The sequence below is a fragment of the Grus americana genome, chromosome 12 (genome assembly GCF_028858705.1).
Source record: "Grus americana isolate bGruAme1 chromosome 12, bGruAme1.mat, whole genome shotgun sequence".
Classification (NCBI taxonomy): domain Eukaryota; kingdom Metazoa; phylum Chordata; class Aves; order Gruiformes; family Gruidae; genus Grus; species Grus americana.
In genome coordinates this window covers 7,800,769-7,820,191 of record NC_072863.1, presented here as the reverse complement: position 1 = coordinate 7,820,191, position 19,423 = coordinate 7,800,769, and the positions used below count along the sequence as shown (strand labels likewise).

Below are 19,423 nucleotides of genomic sequence, written 5' to 3'. Positions count from 1 at the left end.
TGGACGCAGAGCCTTAATTTGGTTTAATCCACTGTAATGTACACAGGCAGGGGGAAAAAATCACTACAGAATAGCCAAGATTTTGGGAAAGGTTTCTTGCTCTACCCCATGGTGCTAACAGCTCCACTGTGCATCGATTACTGGGCTCTAAAGAGGTATTTTCTTTTTTACCGGGCTTAATGACTGTACTTTGAACTGTCCGCACATTTGCATGTCAAGATGGTTGCTAAGTGGGATACCAGGAGCCCGCTAAGGACAAAAGAATCATAATATCATCCAGGAAAAGGTCAGCTTGAAGAGTAATAGGATTTTTGAGTGGTTGCTTCCCTAGCCTGTGTGACATGCTCACAGAGACTCATAAAAGGAAAAGGAGATCAAGGGGTAGAGGAAAGGAGCTGGCGGAGAAGGGCAAGCCTCATCTCCTTCCAAAAGCTTACAAACACAGCCCTGCAAATGGAAATATCAGCGTGAAAACCTGACCTTACTGGAGTTAGCAATGGCTTTGACACTGATGGGCCATAGCTTGGCCAAGCACTAGCATTTCATCCTTCTGCGTACTGCGGTCTCAGTGATTCATGTTCAGAGATTTAAAAAGCAGGAGACATGAAAGTATTACTACTACTCTTATCCTTTCCCCAGGATGTAACCAAACCGAACAGGAAGAGTTCAGCTATTTTTAACCAGTTTCTCTCTCTCCTACAAGACCTTATGTGGACTTAAGTGCATGAGAACAGAGTTGGCCCACAGACATTTGGGGCTTGCTTTGGCTCAGCACAGAGAAGATTGCCTAGCTGCAGCATTTAGCTCCCAATTTAATCTCAGATCTTTCCCCACCTCCCTTTTCAATAATGCCCGAGCTGTTGAGATGTCAGATTTTGATGCAAGCCAATTTCCGAGCCGTTTGCACATTATGCATAATGTAAACCTGTATACAGCTATTTCATCAGTTTGGGTAAGAGGCTAAAGATACAGAAGTTTCCTTCGTTGGGAGCCTCTGTGAGAAAAGGTGAGGCCACCAGGACGCAGTGTGAACCTTTGGCCACTATGTGTGGACATGCATTTTGGTTATACCCCACCTCGCCTTCCTCTGCAGCAACACTTCTCTAGGAGGAGGCATGAATTACAGGAGCCTGGCTCGCACCTATACCGTGTAGCTGCAGCCTCCTCGGCATCAGCCAACGCAGCATCCCCTGCAGCTTGCCACTTGAAATCAGGGGTCAGGGAGGAGGGTCTGTGAGAGTGGCCAAACACTTCGCAAGGGGCAGTTCACTCATGCTTGAGAGCAGGTATGCAACATCCAAATTGATGGTGGGTATCAATCACGTTGAGAAATGAAATGAGCCCTTTCAAGCTGAACTGCCACTTGGTACAGTGCTCTTTGTATTGTGCTTGCTGGAATATACGGTGTCACACAATACCATGTACTGATAAAACACTTCGTAAGTGACAGTGACATGAATAGTGATAAATGCTGATGTGACTTGTTAGGAGAGAACGCAAGGTGTGCAAAATAAATGCTTGGAGAGGTGGATGCTGGGACTGTTTGAAATTTGCCATTCCACATGCTCCCTTTGATGGTTCCAGTTTGCTATCCGCACATTCCAGTCCAACCCTTCCTGCATCGGCAGCATGCTCTGAAGCAGTGACCAAGGACACTGCTCTAATCGGGGGGGCATTCCCAGAACTGCCGGTATTAGAAAAGGGCTACAGTGACTTCTCGGTGTCTGATCATCAGTATCTCAACTGCAAGCCCCTATCATTTATTACTTGACCATAAAAACAAACCATTGCTAGGACTTGGCAGGCAAGTCCTTGGCAAGGCCTTGGAATGAGGTTGATGGATTCTGGATGTGGGCGTGAATGACCCTGTGACTGTAAATCACAAGAACCTTGGGTTTTCTACGCAGAAATATAATTCTTTACTCTTAATATCCCAATTAACTAAAAAAATACAGCCTGATCATAACACCAGCTTTCTCATAAGAATATCTACTGAACTGGCATGGTACCTTCTCATATGTGAGGGACGGGAAGAAGCTTTCAAGGAGGTACTGGTATTACTACGTGACTGTTGGTCTGCATGCACATAACTTTCCAAGCAGAATGGTCCACTTCTAACCAGCCACAGCAAAGCATTATTCACAGTCAGTCTTTCAGAGATGATGCAATTAGCCTTAGGGGCACGATTGCATCCCTCTATATCTTATACACCAATGTGAGCAACAGACTAGTATCTCCACACTAGTAGAAAGTGTTGAGGAAGGGATGAATGAGTCAATGAACAAATAAATCTTGAATTGAAATTAAATTCATTCTATGAAGTTAAAACACAGAGCTAGCTTTGTGGTGATTTCTATTTGAAAAAGGAAAAGAAAAAAAGAAAAAGTAAGCTGTCTTAAATCCAAGTTGAGCCTGAGCCAAAAGTTTTACATTTGGAAAGACCAGGACTTGGAGAAAAGCCCTGAGTTCTGGCACATCTCTATTTCTATTGTTTGTTTGTTGGAGGCTTCCCTGCTCCCTGCCCCAAATCTCAGCTGAACTTTTATTCCAGGTGCTGGTCTGTAACTACACAGAGCTCCACAACCCTGCTGAAAGGTTTGGGTGTTGTCCATCTCTATTTATTCTCTCTATATGGATTTATATGTCATATCTTCTGTCTAACGGATATGTTCCTTATAATTATACTAACAAACTAATTGGCTGGTAGTGATGCAAAAATATTATTTCAGAAGACTTTTCTCCAAGGAAATAAAATTTTATCAGGCTTTCAGGACCTTAAAGATTAGAGAGAAATGAAATTTTCTGTAGTTTTGTGAGCCCACTTTCCAGGAAGGTGGAAGGAAAACATATTTATCCATTTTTTAAGTAATCAATATAAACTCACAAAACTCTCTACTTATAAGAGTAATTTTGGCTATTTACATATCCCCAGTATTTATTGCTGTCTGACAGAAATGGAAACTTCTACCTCCAGCTTGAAGTGCTTTGATTTGGGTTTACGAACTACATCACCTGTAAAACTTCACAGGACTCTCTACCAACAGAGCTTTTGAAATGCCCAAACGGCAGTCAAAGGACCAAACTCTTCTCTTCATAATGTGTGTGACCTTGCTGCAGCTGACACAGTGATGTGGGTATGTGGAAGGTACAACCTGAGTGGGTCCAAGGCCCAGGAAACTTTCAGTTCCAGGTTACTCAACATTTGTTTTGAGAAAGAGTAGAGATGTTTGGATTTGGCCTTTCTGTAGTAAACGGTCTCCAGAGAGATCAGTCTAATGACAACTTAATTTTACCAACATTGCTTGACTCAGTAAAAAAGTACAGATTGGATAATTGCTATATCAAAAAGTAAAGGCCATAACTATCACAATTACCCACATTAGCTCCAATTGTTTCATAAGAGAAGCAACTGCTGTTTAGAAGACTGTCAAAGCCAGAGGGAAACAGAACAGCTCCACAACAGAAAGCCTAGTATTAAATGAAAGGGGGAAAAATCACTTGTATTATTTTACTGCCACTACTGTGATAATAAAATGAAGGGCTGCAAGTGCAGAGGGTTTGCCGCTGGGTAGCAAATGAAGCTTCATCAGATGATTCACAGCCAAGCCAGGGTGACTGTACTCATCTTCTCAGTTAACAGCACAAAAGGAGGTTGGTTTCCTTAGTACAGATATTCCCAAGCCACTTGCAGATCAAGACTGCCTCCTTCTCAGCTGAAAATTTCAAGATCTTCAGGGATTCACCATGGTGAAATTACTGTACAGCCTCTAAACATAGCACTGCCTGGGCTCTGTGATAGAGATGGTGCATAAACACGTGCTTTTAGTGCCATCAGATCAATGCTGCTCAGGGAGATATATCATCAGTGCAATGGCTATTGGCTGATGAGCAGGGAATGCCCTCTCCCTGCCGCTGCTGCTGGACATAATTTTGTGAAGAAAAATATTCTTTATAGTTTAGTTGTAAGAGCTACAAGCCATTCTGGTATTGCTCCTACCAGCATAATTAAAGGAAATATAAACTGTTAGTGCAACACTTAGAGAGTACAGGTGGGTTTTGGCATCTCACTGATTAGAAATGCAAATTTGGGAAACAATTAACTAATGTGGTAGAAATATTTGCATAAAGATCTTTCAGGTCTTTTCTATCACAGCTGCAATAATTTCCCCAAGAAAAAGCCTAAGGAAGTCTGTGCTGAACTCTACTGCCCATGGAGCAAGCTCCCAGTCTCTCTGTCTAGAATACACATTAAATCTTCATTTCACACAGAGGCAGCTAAAGCATAAATTAAAGTCAAGATTTTCAAAAATAGGTGAGTGAAGTTGGCTCCAGTTTCATGACGCCCAATGGTGGTAACACAAACTCTGTCATCCTTGCTCATCCATGAGTCCAGGCACGCGCTGCCTTTCACAGGAAGGTGTCAGAAGAAAGTATGCTGTACTAACTGGTGAACCTTATCACAACTCTCCTGGTGCCGTGATAGCAGTGCAGAAAGAGCCTGCTGCTAATGTTCCCCCGCACCTGGAGAACTAGAGATTTTCATATGGTCTGCCAGAAAATTTTAAGTCCTGAAAGCAAATGTCAAAAAGTGTCAGGCGTTTGAAAACAGGGATTATTTGTGAACACCACAACACCTGGTTCCGCACTTGCTGAACTATTTTGTAGGAAAGCATTAGTTCAGCTACTGCATGGCTCAAAACGAAGCCCTGGGCGTTCAGTTCCAGAGAAGGCTCCAAGCTAAGGGCTCAAGTCTTGCCCATTACATTGAACAAACCCTCTGGGCATCGAGGATTGAGGTCTGCTGCTCTGCTGGTTCCTGATGATAGTTCCAGGCCTTGGGACCTGTCTCCAGGCAAGCAGGGATTTATTTTAGTCATTAAGCTTCATTGGTCTCCTAAATGCTCTGTTCATTTTTTAAATACACAGAAATTTCATACTGCAAATCAATGGCTGTCTTGTCCAGATCCTGAAAATCTTACTCAGAGAAATTAATTCTTCCTCTGGCTGGCAGTCAATGAAACTGCTTGCTTGAGTAAGGATTACTTACATGAGAAAGGGTTTGCAATATCAAGCCCATTAAACTCTTAGTTCATCAGGCAAAGTGAACAGATCTGCACTTTGAACTGTGTCTATTCCACTTATTAGAATTTCTTTGGCTTTTTGTTCTGTTTCAGATCATTCACTTACTTACTCTGAGCTTATTGTGCCTTCTGTCAGCGTCAATATGGCTCAGCTGGCAGCAGATGCTCCTCTAGATCTGAGGACGCTGGTGTGAAATAACAAGAATGGAATGAGAATTGATGTGAACTTTTGCCTAAAACCTGAACTGAAACCTTCACATTTTTGAAACTCTGCTTCTAACTTGTGTACCAGCTCCACGACGTATCCTCATTTTAAAAATACAGCAGGTCTTCCAGCTTAGCTGGAGGCTGCGAGTACTGGCAGGGTGAGGAACAGCCCACTCTTTTCCGTTTGCTAGACCCATTTTGTTAAAACATTAAGGTTCTGGAGTTGTCATTCGAGTGAACGTGCCCTCACAAGTCCTTTGAGGTTTGCCTGTTCCCAGCCAGCCCAAATGAAGATCCCGCCAACACTCAGGTTCAAGAGGAACACTTATCTCCTAACAGGATTATTTACATCTGAAAATGCTCTGGGGATGAGGACGGCGGGTCTAAATTGACTCCCTCATTAATGTGCATTCAATGTCATCAGAGTAAGGAAAGGGGAAGACTGATTTATAAAGCAGACAGCGTCTTGTGCTGTGCTTCTGAAACCAGCTATGATTTTTAGATACCTCCTGAGGCTTTAAATAAACAGAACTGTACTTCACCAATTATCATGCCTGTTTTGCTTAGCTCCCCAGTGGATTTAATTTTAGAAGAACCGTACCACTCAATATTCAGTGCTGTTTGGGTAAAATTACAAAAATGAAAAACAATGTGATAGCACCTGTAGCATCCACAGAACGTAAAATATGAAAGGTCTTATCTGTTCAATTATTTAAACCATCCAATCTGCTGGTAAAAGCTATTATATTGGCATTATATCCAAAGACTCCCTAATCCATTCTAAATTTTGGATTGTTTTGTTAATCCTAGATGGCCTAATGAAAGCAGTTCTGTATGGAAATGCAAGTTTCTTGATACAATTTTTACTCAACAGACTTGTTTTTCATTCCCAGACCCTTTTTAGCTTTTCCATCCAGGAATTCAGCAGGCCTACCTCCAACAATTAGCTTGTCTATGGAAAAGTTAGTTTCTGAAACCAAGGCTTCAAGGACATAATCTAAATATGACGAAATTTCTCTTTCCTTTGTCCCTGCCTAGCTTCTGTTATCACATACCATGTTTATCCTGCTTTCTAGGACTCATATAGGTGTCTCTGGTTTCTGTACTGAGAAGCCATGCCAAGAGGACGGCATTCAGGCTCTCTGTGACTGAAGTAAAAGAGTTTCATTTGGAAACACCCTTCAGTTGTGCTGCAGTTCCAAAAAGCAGCCATAAAACTCAAAATCTTGAGGATTACGACTCCTTTTTCTTGCCCACTGACTCCCCATCGGTTTTGCTTAGTAGACTTTTCAAAAGAAGCTTTTTGACTGACAACGCTACAAATGTTATTTGAACTTCTACAGTCAAGCTGGATTCACAGTTTTCGCACCTCATCACTTGCAATAAAAGTTCTGCCAGGAAAAGGATGCTTTCAGTGGGTTTGCAAGGATGTAAACGGCTAGAAAGCAGTAAACATTTCTCTTGAGGCTGCCAAGTAGGAACAAAACTGAATTCACTGCCTCTTAGCAGTGTCGCAACTGCAGGGCTACATGAAGATAAAAAGACACAAAAATGTGTTTAATAAAGTCACTCTAAATACCCCCACATGATGGATCTGTTGATGATGTCAGCCTGGATTGATGGATGGTTATTTTGGGGAACTGAACTGCCCTTTACCTACTTTTGGCACAGGAGCTGCCAAATTTCGTTTGTCCTAGCACTGCTGCAACAGCCGAAGCTCTGGGTCCTGCCCTGCAGCAACAGGCACACACAGGAACAGGCGTAGGAACAGGCATATGCAGGAACAGGCACACTTCCATCTCCTCGTTCAGCTTTTCCCGCAGCCCATTCTGACCCCAGCCCCATACTCTTCATCACAACCACTTCTTTTCCTGCATATCCTCAGCCAGGGTTAACTAACACTTCTGGGTATTTCCCATCAGAGCACCAACAGCCTGCTGAAAAATAACCCTTCAGTGGGATGCAACAACAGGACTGACCAGTGAGGGCACATCTTTCTCAAGCAATTGGCTAACTGCAGATGCCTGTGGGACAGTATAAAAAAAAGGGAATTTTATCATAGTATTTTCCCAGCATGCTTCCCCAGTCTCTGGTGAGCTATATTCAGGATGTTTTTAAGCCAAACATGACATCATTGTATTTTGCAGCATTTTTCTTTCAAGAATTTGCCTAAATGATATTTGAACCCACAAAAATGATGGCATCCTCAGCATCCCATTGTAATGAGTTCCCCAGCTGAACGATGTGCTGAGCGGAAAACGCTTTCTGCAGGTTTAATAAACATGATGAATCCTTGTGTTTCAGTGTCATCCAGGGTTAGTTTCTGCTCAGGTTCTGAGTTTGTTTTCCAGTACCAACCAACTCCTGCTGGTTTGGAGAGACTTTGGGGACTGTCTTTGATTGCTCCAGCATCCTTGTTTAGATGTTCACCTTCACATGGGCATTTACAGCTGGCAGCAGGCTGCGAGCACTGTTGGGGTGAGCCATCTCGTCGGCAGGTTACAGAGCAAGTGTAAGGAGGCAGAAGCGCTGCTGAGTCACTGTGACAAGAGCTGCTCATTAGCTCAACCAGCAGCATGAGAGGGAGGGGAAGCCCTTCTGGGCAGAAGAAGGGAAGGCAGACAGCTTTCTACAAGGAAAGGCAAGCGTAGGAAAGAAGCTGAGGTTTCATAATGGTATTTTCTTTTAATGAACCCACATTCTAAAAAAAAAGGTAAGTTTGGAAAGTTATCTTGCTTCTGATCTTGAAAATATTTTATACATATCACAGAAAAAAACCCAACAACTCAAAAATCCACATAAATACTAATACACATATTTTCCTAGCAAACTGCAGAAGAGCCCAGCCCTACAGGGAGCAGGCACACGTATCACCCTACAGGCACCTATGCCACTGGTCACAATGTGTAGCACCCACACCAAATTCAGGAGAGAAAAGCAGCACATTTCTCATTGGCTCTGCTGAATCATAGCAACGTAATCCGTCGTTTGGTGATCTGAATATACAATCCCAACCGAACACGCCAAGAACCTGGCAATGCTCTTATTCTCGCACTTTGCAACTCACGCCGTCTGCTCAAGTCCTTATCTGCTTACAACTCTCGCTTGCCAAACATGTTTTGCAACGTGATGGTGAAGAGTTGTGAGTAGCCTGGAAGTCCTGGAACTCAGTATTCCTTGCTTGCTGGCACGGGGCCAAAGCGATGCTGAAAGCCAGCGGTGTGTGATCCAGGCGCCAAACTATCAAACTCGGGTCCAGCTCCAAGTTCCGCCAAGGTTTTTTTTTTTTTTCTTTTCAGCATGCTGGTTTTGTGTCACTGTGACCCCAGTGAGCACGACAATGGATTGGAAAACTGCACCTTGTCAGCTACATTGCCATTTCAGCCACATTTCTGAGCTTGCCGAGTCCCAAACTTCCACTCTGAGCAACATCTGAAGTCTGAGCTTATAAAGACTTTCTTTCAGTCTTTTCACCCAAGGCCTTTGGCATTGATTAGCAAATGACTAACAAAGAGAGTGGATGCACTTTTAGGCTTTTATCTACTTCACATGTATGTCATTCAGCTCATAGGACACTGAAAATGTTCTAGCACAAACGGCAATTTCACTGCTGCTTTTTAACAGCCGCTCAGTTGGGAAACCATTGCACAGGCGTCTAACTGCAGGTCTGTCAGGATCTATGCAGTGCACAGTCCTGAAGCATCACTTTCTCATGCTTGGGCTCCTCTTTAGAAGGTGCTGAGTGTCCTCAGCTCCTACCACCTGCAGTGAGGGATGGATGCACAGCGGCACCTCTGGATTTCACATGCCTGTGGGATGACTTGTAGAGAAAAGCAGTATAATAGCTCCAAGTCTTTCAGCTTTCTGAGTCTCGTAATAATTCTCCCATGCGAGGGTGATGCCCTCCTCCCTTCTCTGCTGGAGACAGCAGGCAGTCTGTCTCCTGAAATCTGGAATCTCACCGATCCCAGCAGAGACAAGCACCTGAATGAAACAGCACCCATCTCCCTGCCCTACCACTCAGCAGCAGCACATATCATTAAGAAAGACCAATGCATATCTCATTAAGGAAGACCTGCTGCAGGAAAACACTCTGCTTCCCCAGGGACTCGACCCCCAGGAGCGACCCACATCACAGAGCGGGTCCAGTCACAGCAAGCTCACCCACAGTCCCTTCAGCAAGCGGGAGACAAGTCTGTGAGCAGCAGGCTCTGCAGCTACACTGCTAGGCACAGTCCGGCTCATACCCGACACCAACAGCTCACAGTCAGATTATCTGGTAATGGGCTGAGTCTGTGAGCACAGCCTGAGCAAGGGAGCGTCCATCCAGGCAGCGTTATCAGGAGCCTGTGATGCTGCATGGAGACCCACCAGGCTGCTCCAGCCAGCATCCATCTCTGTGCTGCAACACTGCTGTAAGACTGAACCAAAGTACAATTGTTTGCATCTGCTGAGCTTAGCTGCTGGCATAATTTAGAGCAGTGCCCGTGGTTGAAGGTGTCAGGAAACATTTATCAGTTCAGGCTGGTCCTGCAATGCCTGGGAAGCTCCTGTCCCAGCGCTGATCCCACACCTCGCCTGCCCCCTCTCCCACCTTTGCTGTGGGGCGGCGGGAGCAGTCGGGGCTGTCAGCATGACTCCGGGTCGCAGGAGGGCCAGAGCAGCCCTCCTCTCTGTGAGGATGTTGCATGTTTATCCAGCAGACAGCAAGGTGTTGCGATGGAAAGAAAAATGTACTGCAGCTGTATCTAAGACCCAGTTGCTGAAGAGAATGAACTATATTAAGGTATAGTCTGCACTTGAGCATTCATGGTAAAACATGATTTATACTGACATGCAAATTTAACTAGATGAAGCTTTTGATTATTTCCCCTATCTCTTGGTTTGTGCTATTTCCCTGAGGTGGAAAAATGCTCTTTGCCAGTAATTCATTATAAATGCCCCAGCCATTCCCATTAGCTTCAGCAGGTCTCCACTGCACTGCTCAGTATTAAAATATGCACAAACTTCTCTTCTCTCCAACTCACCAAAACCAATTTCTGAATCACTCTAAGAATTTAATCACATTTCACTTCTCTTGGCTATAATCAACGTGCACACTTCATACAATATTTACTTTCTGTGCAGGTACCAAACTTACACATGACAATCTATTTCACATACAGAGGACAATGTTAGCTGAATGCTCTCTTAGGGTAAATTATATATAAAATTCTGCACAGGGTATTATATCAAAGTGCTCCTTAAACCCATGCTAACTCAGTGCATCAGACAAGAAATGGCAAAATTAAGCCATGTACAGCAGTTCTATTAACTCAGACATATTGGACATCCTAGAATAGCTAACAAAGCAAGCATAAACAACTCTGTCATGTAGCATACTTCCTAATACCCATCCTACAAAAAGCTGACTGCCCCGAATTTCCAACAAATGAGTTGAAAGGCTGCAGGAGGGAGGGCACAGACTGGGCTCTATCACACATGGTCAGGGTGAAGGACTGCTCTTAGACAACGGCTCTATCCAACCTGGAAGAAGCTGTAAGCTTACTCGCACATGACACTATTAAATCAAACGGTTTGGCAAATCACAGGAACCCAGAACAAGACAAGATGGAAAACAAACACTCTTTACAAGCTGAGTTGCATGGCTCCTGAGACCAGCCAGAAGGATGCAATCAGCAGCACATATTTAATTTTACTGTTTCTGACAATGTATCCAGGCTAAATAAGCACACAATTACACGGGCTGCGATGTTCTACAGGAGAAATGTGCATTTCACTGACAATCATCAAAGAATTTTAAAAACTCTGACATGATGGTTCCTGGAAAATACACAGCTAGATGTTCTCCATCTGTTTTTTTTTTAAATTTGCTGTATTTTGGGTTATGTTTCAGCCCATGTAGAATTTAAGCAGTACACCCAATTCTCTTCACCTACATACATGCCTTCCCTCTAATGAACTTCACTCAGCTGCTGCTCTGTATCACTGTGAGCCTCCTCCGTCGCATCACAATCACTTTAATGAGAAAGCAATAGCTCTAGGACTACATGTCTGACGAACAGATCCTTAAAATATGTCCCACTCTTTTGTTCAAGACAATGAAAGAACACAAGGAATTCATAGGGTATGAAAGCTGAAAAACTCAAGTGTAGCATATATGGTGGTCATCTGAGAGATGCAGTTGTTCATAGAAAGAAAAATAAGATAAAATAAAAGCAATCCTAAAATACAAAAGGGCATGATTCATTATGTGGTTACGTAAGACAGCAGTGCCATAACACTAAGTCATCTTGCAGCAGCATGACACTGGTGTAAGAAGGGATGAATCAAACCCTGTGTTTTCATTTTAAATGGATGCTCAAGCATCAAACAGCAGGAAGAGCTCCAGCTTCAAATAGCTCCTGACAAGGTCCCTCCAAAGAAAATTGTGAGGGTGGGTTCGGCTTGGGAGATGGAGTCACACAACTCCCTTCAGCTTTGGTAGGAAACTGGCTACAAATAAAAAACATTTCAAATGTGGTGTTCTTCTATGATATGAAGAGACATTTTCCACCCAACGTGGAGAGGAGGCACACACTGCTCAGAGCAGGGCGAGCAGCGGCAGCACAGCGGGCTGTGGGGAGGACCAAGGTCGCCTCCCTTCTCTGCTGCCCAGGACTTTTAATGCACTTCTACAACAAATGTAGATAATTATATATTTATTTTAACAGAATTTTTTTTTCCTTAGCTGAGTTGCTGCCTTGTCCCCGAGGAGCTTTTATCATTGCATTAAAGATCTTATTTTTGCTCTAACTGACAGACGCTGCAAACTATCTATAAACTCTGGCAGCCAACTACAGATATCTGTTCTCTGCAGATTTATTATACATCACTGATCCCCTCATGGAGCAAATTCACCTCATTCTTGAGTACAGTCACTGGATCAGAAGCAAAGCAGACTACAGACTACCTTTGAGGTCAGATACTTGAATTCCCACTCTGGCAGACAGCTAGGGAGGAAGAGGCAAGGCCAAAGCCAGAGCCCAACAAATTCACACAGATTCACAGATTGGTAGGGGTTGGAAGGGACCTCTGGAGATCATCTAGTCCAACCCCCCTGCTAGAGCACGATCACCTAGAGCAGGTTGCACAGGATGGCGTCCAGGCGGGTTTTGAATCTCCCCAGAGAAGGAGACTCCACAACCTCTCGGGGCAGCCTGTTCCAGTGCTTGGTCACCCTCACAGTGAAGTTTTTCCTCATGTTCAGATGGAACTTCCTGTGTTCCAGTTTGTGCCCATTGCCCCTTGTCCTGTCACTGGGCACCATTGAGAAGAGTCTGGCCCTTTCCTCTAGCAAACTAAACCCGCAGATATTCTCCACCTGCCAACAACTGTAATGGATTGTGGCTAGGGCGTATTTTCTACATATGCAGGACACTCAGACTGAACTAAGTAAATTCTGTTGTCGCACAGCCCAAACCTAAAAAATATATCACAAGGAACAAAACACAAGAATTTACCACAGTTACTAGAAGGAAAAGGAACTGTGATTTAATATTGCAATTTAGTGCAAGATACATGGAAATAGGACACCTGGTGTGTTAGCTCTAATGTGCTTTCCTGTGCAAGTGTGGGAAAGCACTGAGCCGAGCCTCTGTTTATCCTCCCCTAAGCCAGATGTCTTATTTACCTATTTACCAGTGGGGTAATTGCTGTGGTCTTAATGGTCTCTTTATCAGGCGCAGCGTTTTGGAAGTGTTTCAGGCTAAAAGGCGCTATCAGGTGCAAGGCACAGACAGCAGCATGGGGTGAGGAACAGGCATGGCATGATAGTAGGGTGTTTTTCAAACCATTTACCAAATGAATCTATAACCTTCGGCAATGCAATCAGAAGGAAACGGTTCTGCACAGACACAAGCATGACTGAAGCACTAGAGTCGCAATAAAACTGAAAGCAAATGATCATGACATAGACCACAATATTCTCTCTGCCTATTACATTGCATCATCAATGCTAATTTCATTTCTCTCTGGAAATGGTACAACTATCTGTTACAGTTATCTACAATTTAAGTACATTTCTATTTTTCCCTATATTCTTGCTTCAGGAATTTGACAGTGTTTTGTGGGGCTTTTGTTCCTGATCAATCCCATGTTGCCATGTGTCTGTGCCTGACAAATCTCATCAGGAACACACCCCTGTAATGGCTTGGAAACCCTCAGGATGTGTGGATGGATGTCATTTACTTGAGCTGATCTGTTCCCCGGACTCCCTGTTGGCATCCCTTGAACAGGTGAGTATTCATCTGGTATACATCAGCTGAGTTCTCTTGGGACTCATTTACATCAACCAAGAATCCAGCCCAAAATATAGAGCTAATTTCCCATGTATCGGACTGTCAGACTGTATCCCTTGCCGAAAGGACCATTATCAGAAAAGAAGTGCTAGGAACACTTAAAACATGGAGCTGCAACTGCAATTCTGGCAACCTTTTTGCATAGCAGGTGAAGTAGGGGCAGATGCTCCTCACCAGGCCTTGTCCATTCCCGGGCTGCATCAACAGAGACATGAGCTAGATTTTGCCTGCCACGACAGTTTCCTGCAATTATTGTAAAGGACAAAACAATCAAACCAGAAGACATCAGGTGATAAACTCAAGATTATTGAGAACTTGGGTGGAAACCTTCTTTGGAAAAGTAGATCGACGTTAAATGGACATCTGTCTTTGTGAAGAGTATTTAAAAATATGAATTTGGGACACAACACCACGACAAAAGTCTATTTAAGGCCTTGCCAAGCCCATCAGGTTCAAGAAGAATAAAAGAATAAATGTAAGAAAATATAGCTGCCAAATAAAGAAACAAAAATGACCATTGTTACTAAGGGGAAAATAGATGGATGTCACCAGTTAATTTTGCAATAACATAAACTATTAAATTCTCAAATACTAAAGGATTCAAGGAAGACACTATTCACGGTAACATATGAGACCACATGAAGAACTATCCCTAATCAATGCAAATACCAAAAATTACCACCAAAGTGAATCTGTGAGCTCTGCCTAAGATGGCTAGATACCCATCAAATTAAAAACTGGACTTAATCAAAGTTATATTCTGCCACTCCTCCTCACATCGAGGGATACCAAAAGTGATAATTCATGCTCTCAGTGGTCCCTTTGACTCCAGGGTTATGGCTCACAAAGTGATGTTACTGCTCCGTTGTGGGTTAACAGTGGCTGAATCTGTCCCAATCCCATTTTCTGCACCTTTGCAAAAATATATCTGATTCTTCCAGAATGTATCTTGCAATGAAAGAACTGACCTCCTCAAACTGAGCACTTTTGCTGTGCACAGGGATGGAATTTCGCGTTACGTACAAACCTCTCTATCCCACCCTGAGACGCGACTCAAGGTAATGCTCCCCGAGGCGGAACTGAGCCCGCGGAAGCCGGCACGGCGCTGTGCTCTCTCGGTGAGTGGGCAGCCAGAAAGGAGAGCAGCTGAGGATGCTAATGTAAACGAAAATGCACGGTGCAGTCAAAGGTACATTTGGAGTGCAAATGTAAATGACACTGTGCAGTCACAGGACCGTGACTACACGGCATTAAGGGGACTTTGCACGATCTGGCTGTGTGGCTACAGCCCTGCAAACAGATCTGTGGATTAACCGCACTAAGCAAATAGCCAGAGCAAAAAGAAAAGCAGGGTTCAATGCCGTTCACTGAAATTTCACTCTGTCCCAAAGCACAGCCAGGTCTAATTTGCTTTTGCTCTGGCAGATACAAGAGGAAAAATATGCAAAGCTGCCCCTTGTCCCAGCTGTCAGGATTGCAAAACAAATGAGAGATTTGAGTAAGTTTACTTAATTGTTATCAGTATTAAAGGTACCTTAAGGGAATCATTCATAGAAGAGAATAATTTGTACTAGATAATAAATTACATTTTCCTCTGTTTTCTTCCTTGGGAAAAATCTATTAAGACTTTATAATTAAAACTCCTGAACATAGTTCAACTAAATGTTTTTAATTGAAAAATGGTCTATTTAAAAAAATGTCCTTTTTCTTTTTTTTTTTCATGAAAACAGTTTGCTCTCTTGAGAAATGTCACTGAAAATTATTAACTGATGTTCTTCATCAAAACTGCTAATAAAACATTTCTTTACTCACTCAGCAACTTGAAGCCATAAGATTTTGGCACCTAATTCCATTTCTATTTGAAAATCCTGGCCAAACAAACAAAAAAAAATTCTCTAATCCCTTTTAATAACAGTAATAGAGATTATATGGGAAGATATAGAACATGTTCAGGGATGCGTGTGATTCACAAAGTGGTCCCTTTTCCGCTGTACCCCACACAGATTAGCCCAATCAGTCCGCAGTGACCAAGAGAGGGCATCCTTTCTGTTCAGGGTTTTGGTTATGGGGTTGGGGTTTTTTTATTTATTTCACACTTCGGGATCATCAGTTCACATCAAAGGCACTGCAGTTTGATTCCATACATCCATATGTATTCATAATGGAAGCAGAGTAATAAACTAAAGCCAGACTATCAGCACTATACTCAATCTCCTGTCTATAGGTTATAAGCAGATTCCTTGGAACAGTAAATTACTCATTTACTAAGTTCTTAGCATAATTTCAGTGAGAACAAAATTAAAAATGTTTACTTACTGATGTATATAGATATCCTTCACTGTTCATTGCCAGATACAATTTTGTTTGAACCCCCTGAATCGCCACCACTCGTAAACCCACAGGTATGAGGTTAAACAAAGCTAGGAGAGAAAGGAGATGAAGAGCAAAATTAATCCTTTAGAGTATGCAGATTAGATAGAGAATGAAGCCATAATTACCAGAACCAAATAAAAAATGTCCATTCATGCATATATTAATTTTTGTGGGTGCTACTATCGTGGTCTTCTATAGCGATGTCCACTAATAGCTCAGAAATTATCTACAGAGGTTATCAACGTATCTCCCCCGTTCTGAAGATGGTGAATTGGAGGTACTGAGAGCTAAAATGACTTACCTGCCTCAGGAGCAGAATCCAGGGTCTGCTGAACATACTTAATTTGCTTTTTTTTTTCCCCTGACAATAAGTACAAAAAATATTAAAAAATCCAAAACCAAAAACTTTTTCAAGATGATCAAAACTTCTTTTGTTTTTGCAAATTCAGATCAAATTCAGTAAACATTTTTGACCAAAAGGCAGGAGCAAGATGAAATTCAGAAAAGTTAAAAACCTTCATTAACACCTTCAAATATTTCCACTCAAAACCCATTGTTGTTTTTTTCTCTTTTTGAGAGAAGAATGGGTTTGAAAAAAACCCCAGACTTAAATAACTTCAAGATGAAATGAAATGACAGTATTTTCTTTAGATCAAGCCCTAAATCTGTGCTTTCAAAATTGAGCTGCTTTGAATGTTCCACTTACGTTTATGCTTGTATACATGCTAACAATGGCAGTATTTATAAGCAGAGAAATATCCCTTCAAAAAATGAAGATTCTGGTTGGTAAAGTGGCAAATGAAAAAATAAAAAATAAAAAAACCAAAGCAAATCTCTGCCATAGCTTAGATTCACAGCTACGTTAAAATTGAACACAAGTAATAATGAGTTGAATACAGTACTCTGTGCTCAATATGTAGGATTAAAAATAAAGAGGAGTTGAGAAAATTTTCCAGAATTGTTATCACAACCCAAAGCATCTCCTTCCAGTCTGTTGTATAAACGCAGAGATAGCATGAAGTAATGCCAAACTGGCTCTTATTTCCAATGGTTTATTACTTGGCTGGCAAACTCTGGTCTGCTTCAGGCTGAAGTTTGGTATTTATGGCCACTATCTGAAGCCAATTTAAAACCGAATCATGAATTTGAAATATGTTTATTATTTTCAAAAGCATAAGCTCAGAATTATGACCCATTATTAATTCCTTTTTAAGCCTGGCAACCCCCAAATGGTCATATTTAATTAAAAGAAAATTTGCAGCTTGCCAGACTTTAATACAGATCCTAAATTCTGCGTGTGGAGTTGTCAAGAGTGTATCAAAAAAAGGAAAGAGCAAATGTATGCACGTGCTATTTTGGTAAAGGCATGGCCAGAAGTTAACACTGTGCGTTGGGGATGAAGGACTAAATTCTGGTGAGAATGGACTCTGTTCCAGCAAGCAGCTGGACCTCCAGCTCCGGGTGCTGCCCTGGCTTAACCTGAGCATCTCAGCCCTGTCCATGGCTCGGTGAAGAGGGGTGCAATGGGCTCTGGGGGGGTCCAGCAGCCGAGGAACGCGCTGAGGGCTGGGCTGAGCCTGCCGCGCTGCGAACTACGGGTGCTCTGCTCTAAGGCTGGGGCGCTTTGAGCATTGAAGTTCCTACAATGGTCAAATATAGCAGAGCAAGTAGAAATATCCAGAACTGACAAATAAATGTAGGAGATCATAAAATCATACCTGTGTTTTTCTTTCCCTCTCATATACACGAGTGTACATGCAGACACAAACACACACACACACATGCAGTCCCTCCTCATGCTCGCCTGCAAGCACAAAATCAATAGAAATGGCTTTCTCTGTACTAAACCAAATTCCTCTAGTTCTGTGCAGTTTTTGGCAAACAAAACTTAGATTTTCAGTAAGGGAAATGCTTAGGGAAATGGATTTCTCATTCGTTCTATCCAATGCTTGAATTTATTTGTGGGAGAAAATATTCCCTATCTGACTCAGTAAATATTCCCTTGGAGAGCCCTCTTTTGCAGTTCAATCCCAAAAAGCAGCATCTCATCTCCGTGTAGGCAGGAAAGCACAATTTAAAGCCCAGTATCCAGGCAGAACCTGGAGGTTTCTTTTGAAAGGAGCTTTCTTAATGGCATATTTACGTGTAGGGGAGGGTTTGGGTATTTTCAGCACATGGGTATGAGTATGGGCTCCTCTGTAAACAGTGCTACAAACCTGTCAGTAGATCAGCTTAAGGACAGGGCAAAGCCTGGGACAGTTGAGAAGATACAGCTCACAGCCACAAGCCACAGAGACAGGTTTTAGTGAGCGATTCCTGGCTGTGCTGTGCTTGGCAAAGTGAGCAGAGATATGAGGCTGGGGAAGGCTGGGGCACCCACCGTGATGGGTGCTCAGCTGTTTCCCTCAGCAGCTGAACGTGTTTTCCTGCCATGTTCATGATCTATTTTGATGCAAGACAAGGGTTGGGCACACTCAGAAGCTGGTTTAGACATCAGTGGGATTAGCAGCTGCTGTGGCACAGACTACTGGAAGTTGCAAGAGGGCTGCGGGGGAGTAATGCTGGCTCTGCTGCCGACTGCTCTGCTGAAGGGGAGAGGGACCGGCTGTTGGAGAGGTGCGCAGTCAATCTGTCCTACGCCAGCACAGCCAGACACACAGTCAGGCTGCCCCAGCTGCCACCTCCAAGGCAAGGGCACATCGGCACTGCACCAAAAAAGGGGACCGTCCCCTTTAGCAGCAGCTGTTGCTCCAACCGTCCCTGCACAGCGGCAAGTCCGAGTCCAGGTTCTGTAAGAGTCAGGGCCTGTCTGTGAGCAGCGAGCGCCGATGGGTCCAACAGCAGAGCCATGCAGCCCCCTCCCCTGCAAGCCCCCAGTGCCACGGACAACGGGGTTGAGATGCTATCGCATTTCTAGCAGTTGACCCTCATGTGGGCAGATATGGCAGAAAGGGTGAAAAACAAGCCACAGGAAAATAAATTGTTTGCTACTACAATAAGTTTGGGCTAGCATAAGATAATGCAAAGTTATTTGCATCCTAGCCTTTCCCTATTACATTTGCGCTGTGTAAAATAAGGACATAATATCCATCGCAATGAAAAACTTGGCGATGCCTAAGGGAGAGATGATCTTTGCTATGGCAATACAAGCTGACAACGAATTAGAGCTGCAAAATAAGAGGCAGTGGGCCACAGGTGGATTTATAAACGTATACATTACTGTGAGGTCTGTGCCATCCTTGGCTTGGCCACTGGACCTTTGCACACTTTCTGCAGGATACTGTTTCCTGTATTTCCTTATTTTATCAGTCCTCAAATCTTTTTGTCTTGCCAAAACTGGGAATAAATTCTGCCTTGATTTAAAACCTTGCCCTATTTAACACATTTAATGAGGCAAAATCTGTTTTGCAGCCAGAAATCCTT

At 43.1% G+C, this 19,423-nt stretch overlaps 1 protein-coding gene across 7 annotated transcripts in view; it reads right to left on the bottom strand.

The window, feature by feature from the left end:
• FGF13 (fibroblast growth factor 13) overlaps positions 1 to 19,423 on the bottom strand; it is a 261,574-nt gene that overhangs the window by 39,330 nt on the left and 202,821 nt on the right. For all 7 annotated transcript variants that reach the window (XM_054839777.1, XM_054839784.1, XM_054839780.1 and 4 more), the window contains one exon: positions 15,944 to 16,047. In XM_054839777.1, coding sequence (XP_054695752.1) covers positions 15,944 to 16,047 — 104 coding nt within the window. The remainder of the gene's footprint in view (positions 1 to 15,943; positions 16,048 to 19,423) is intronic.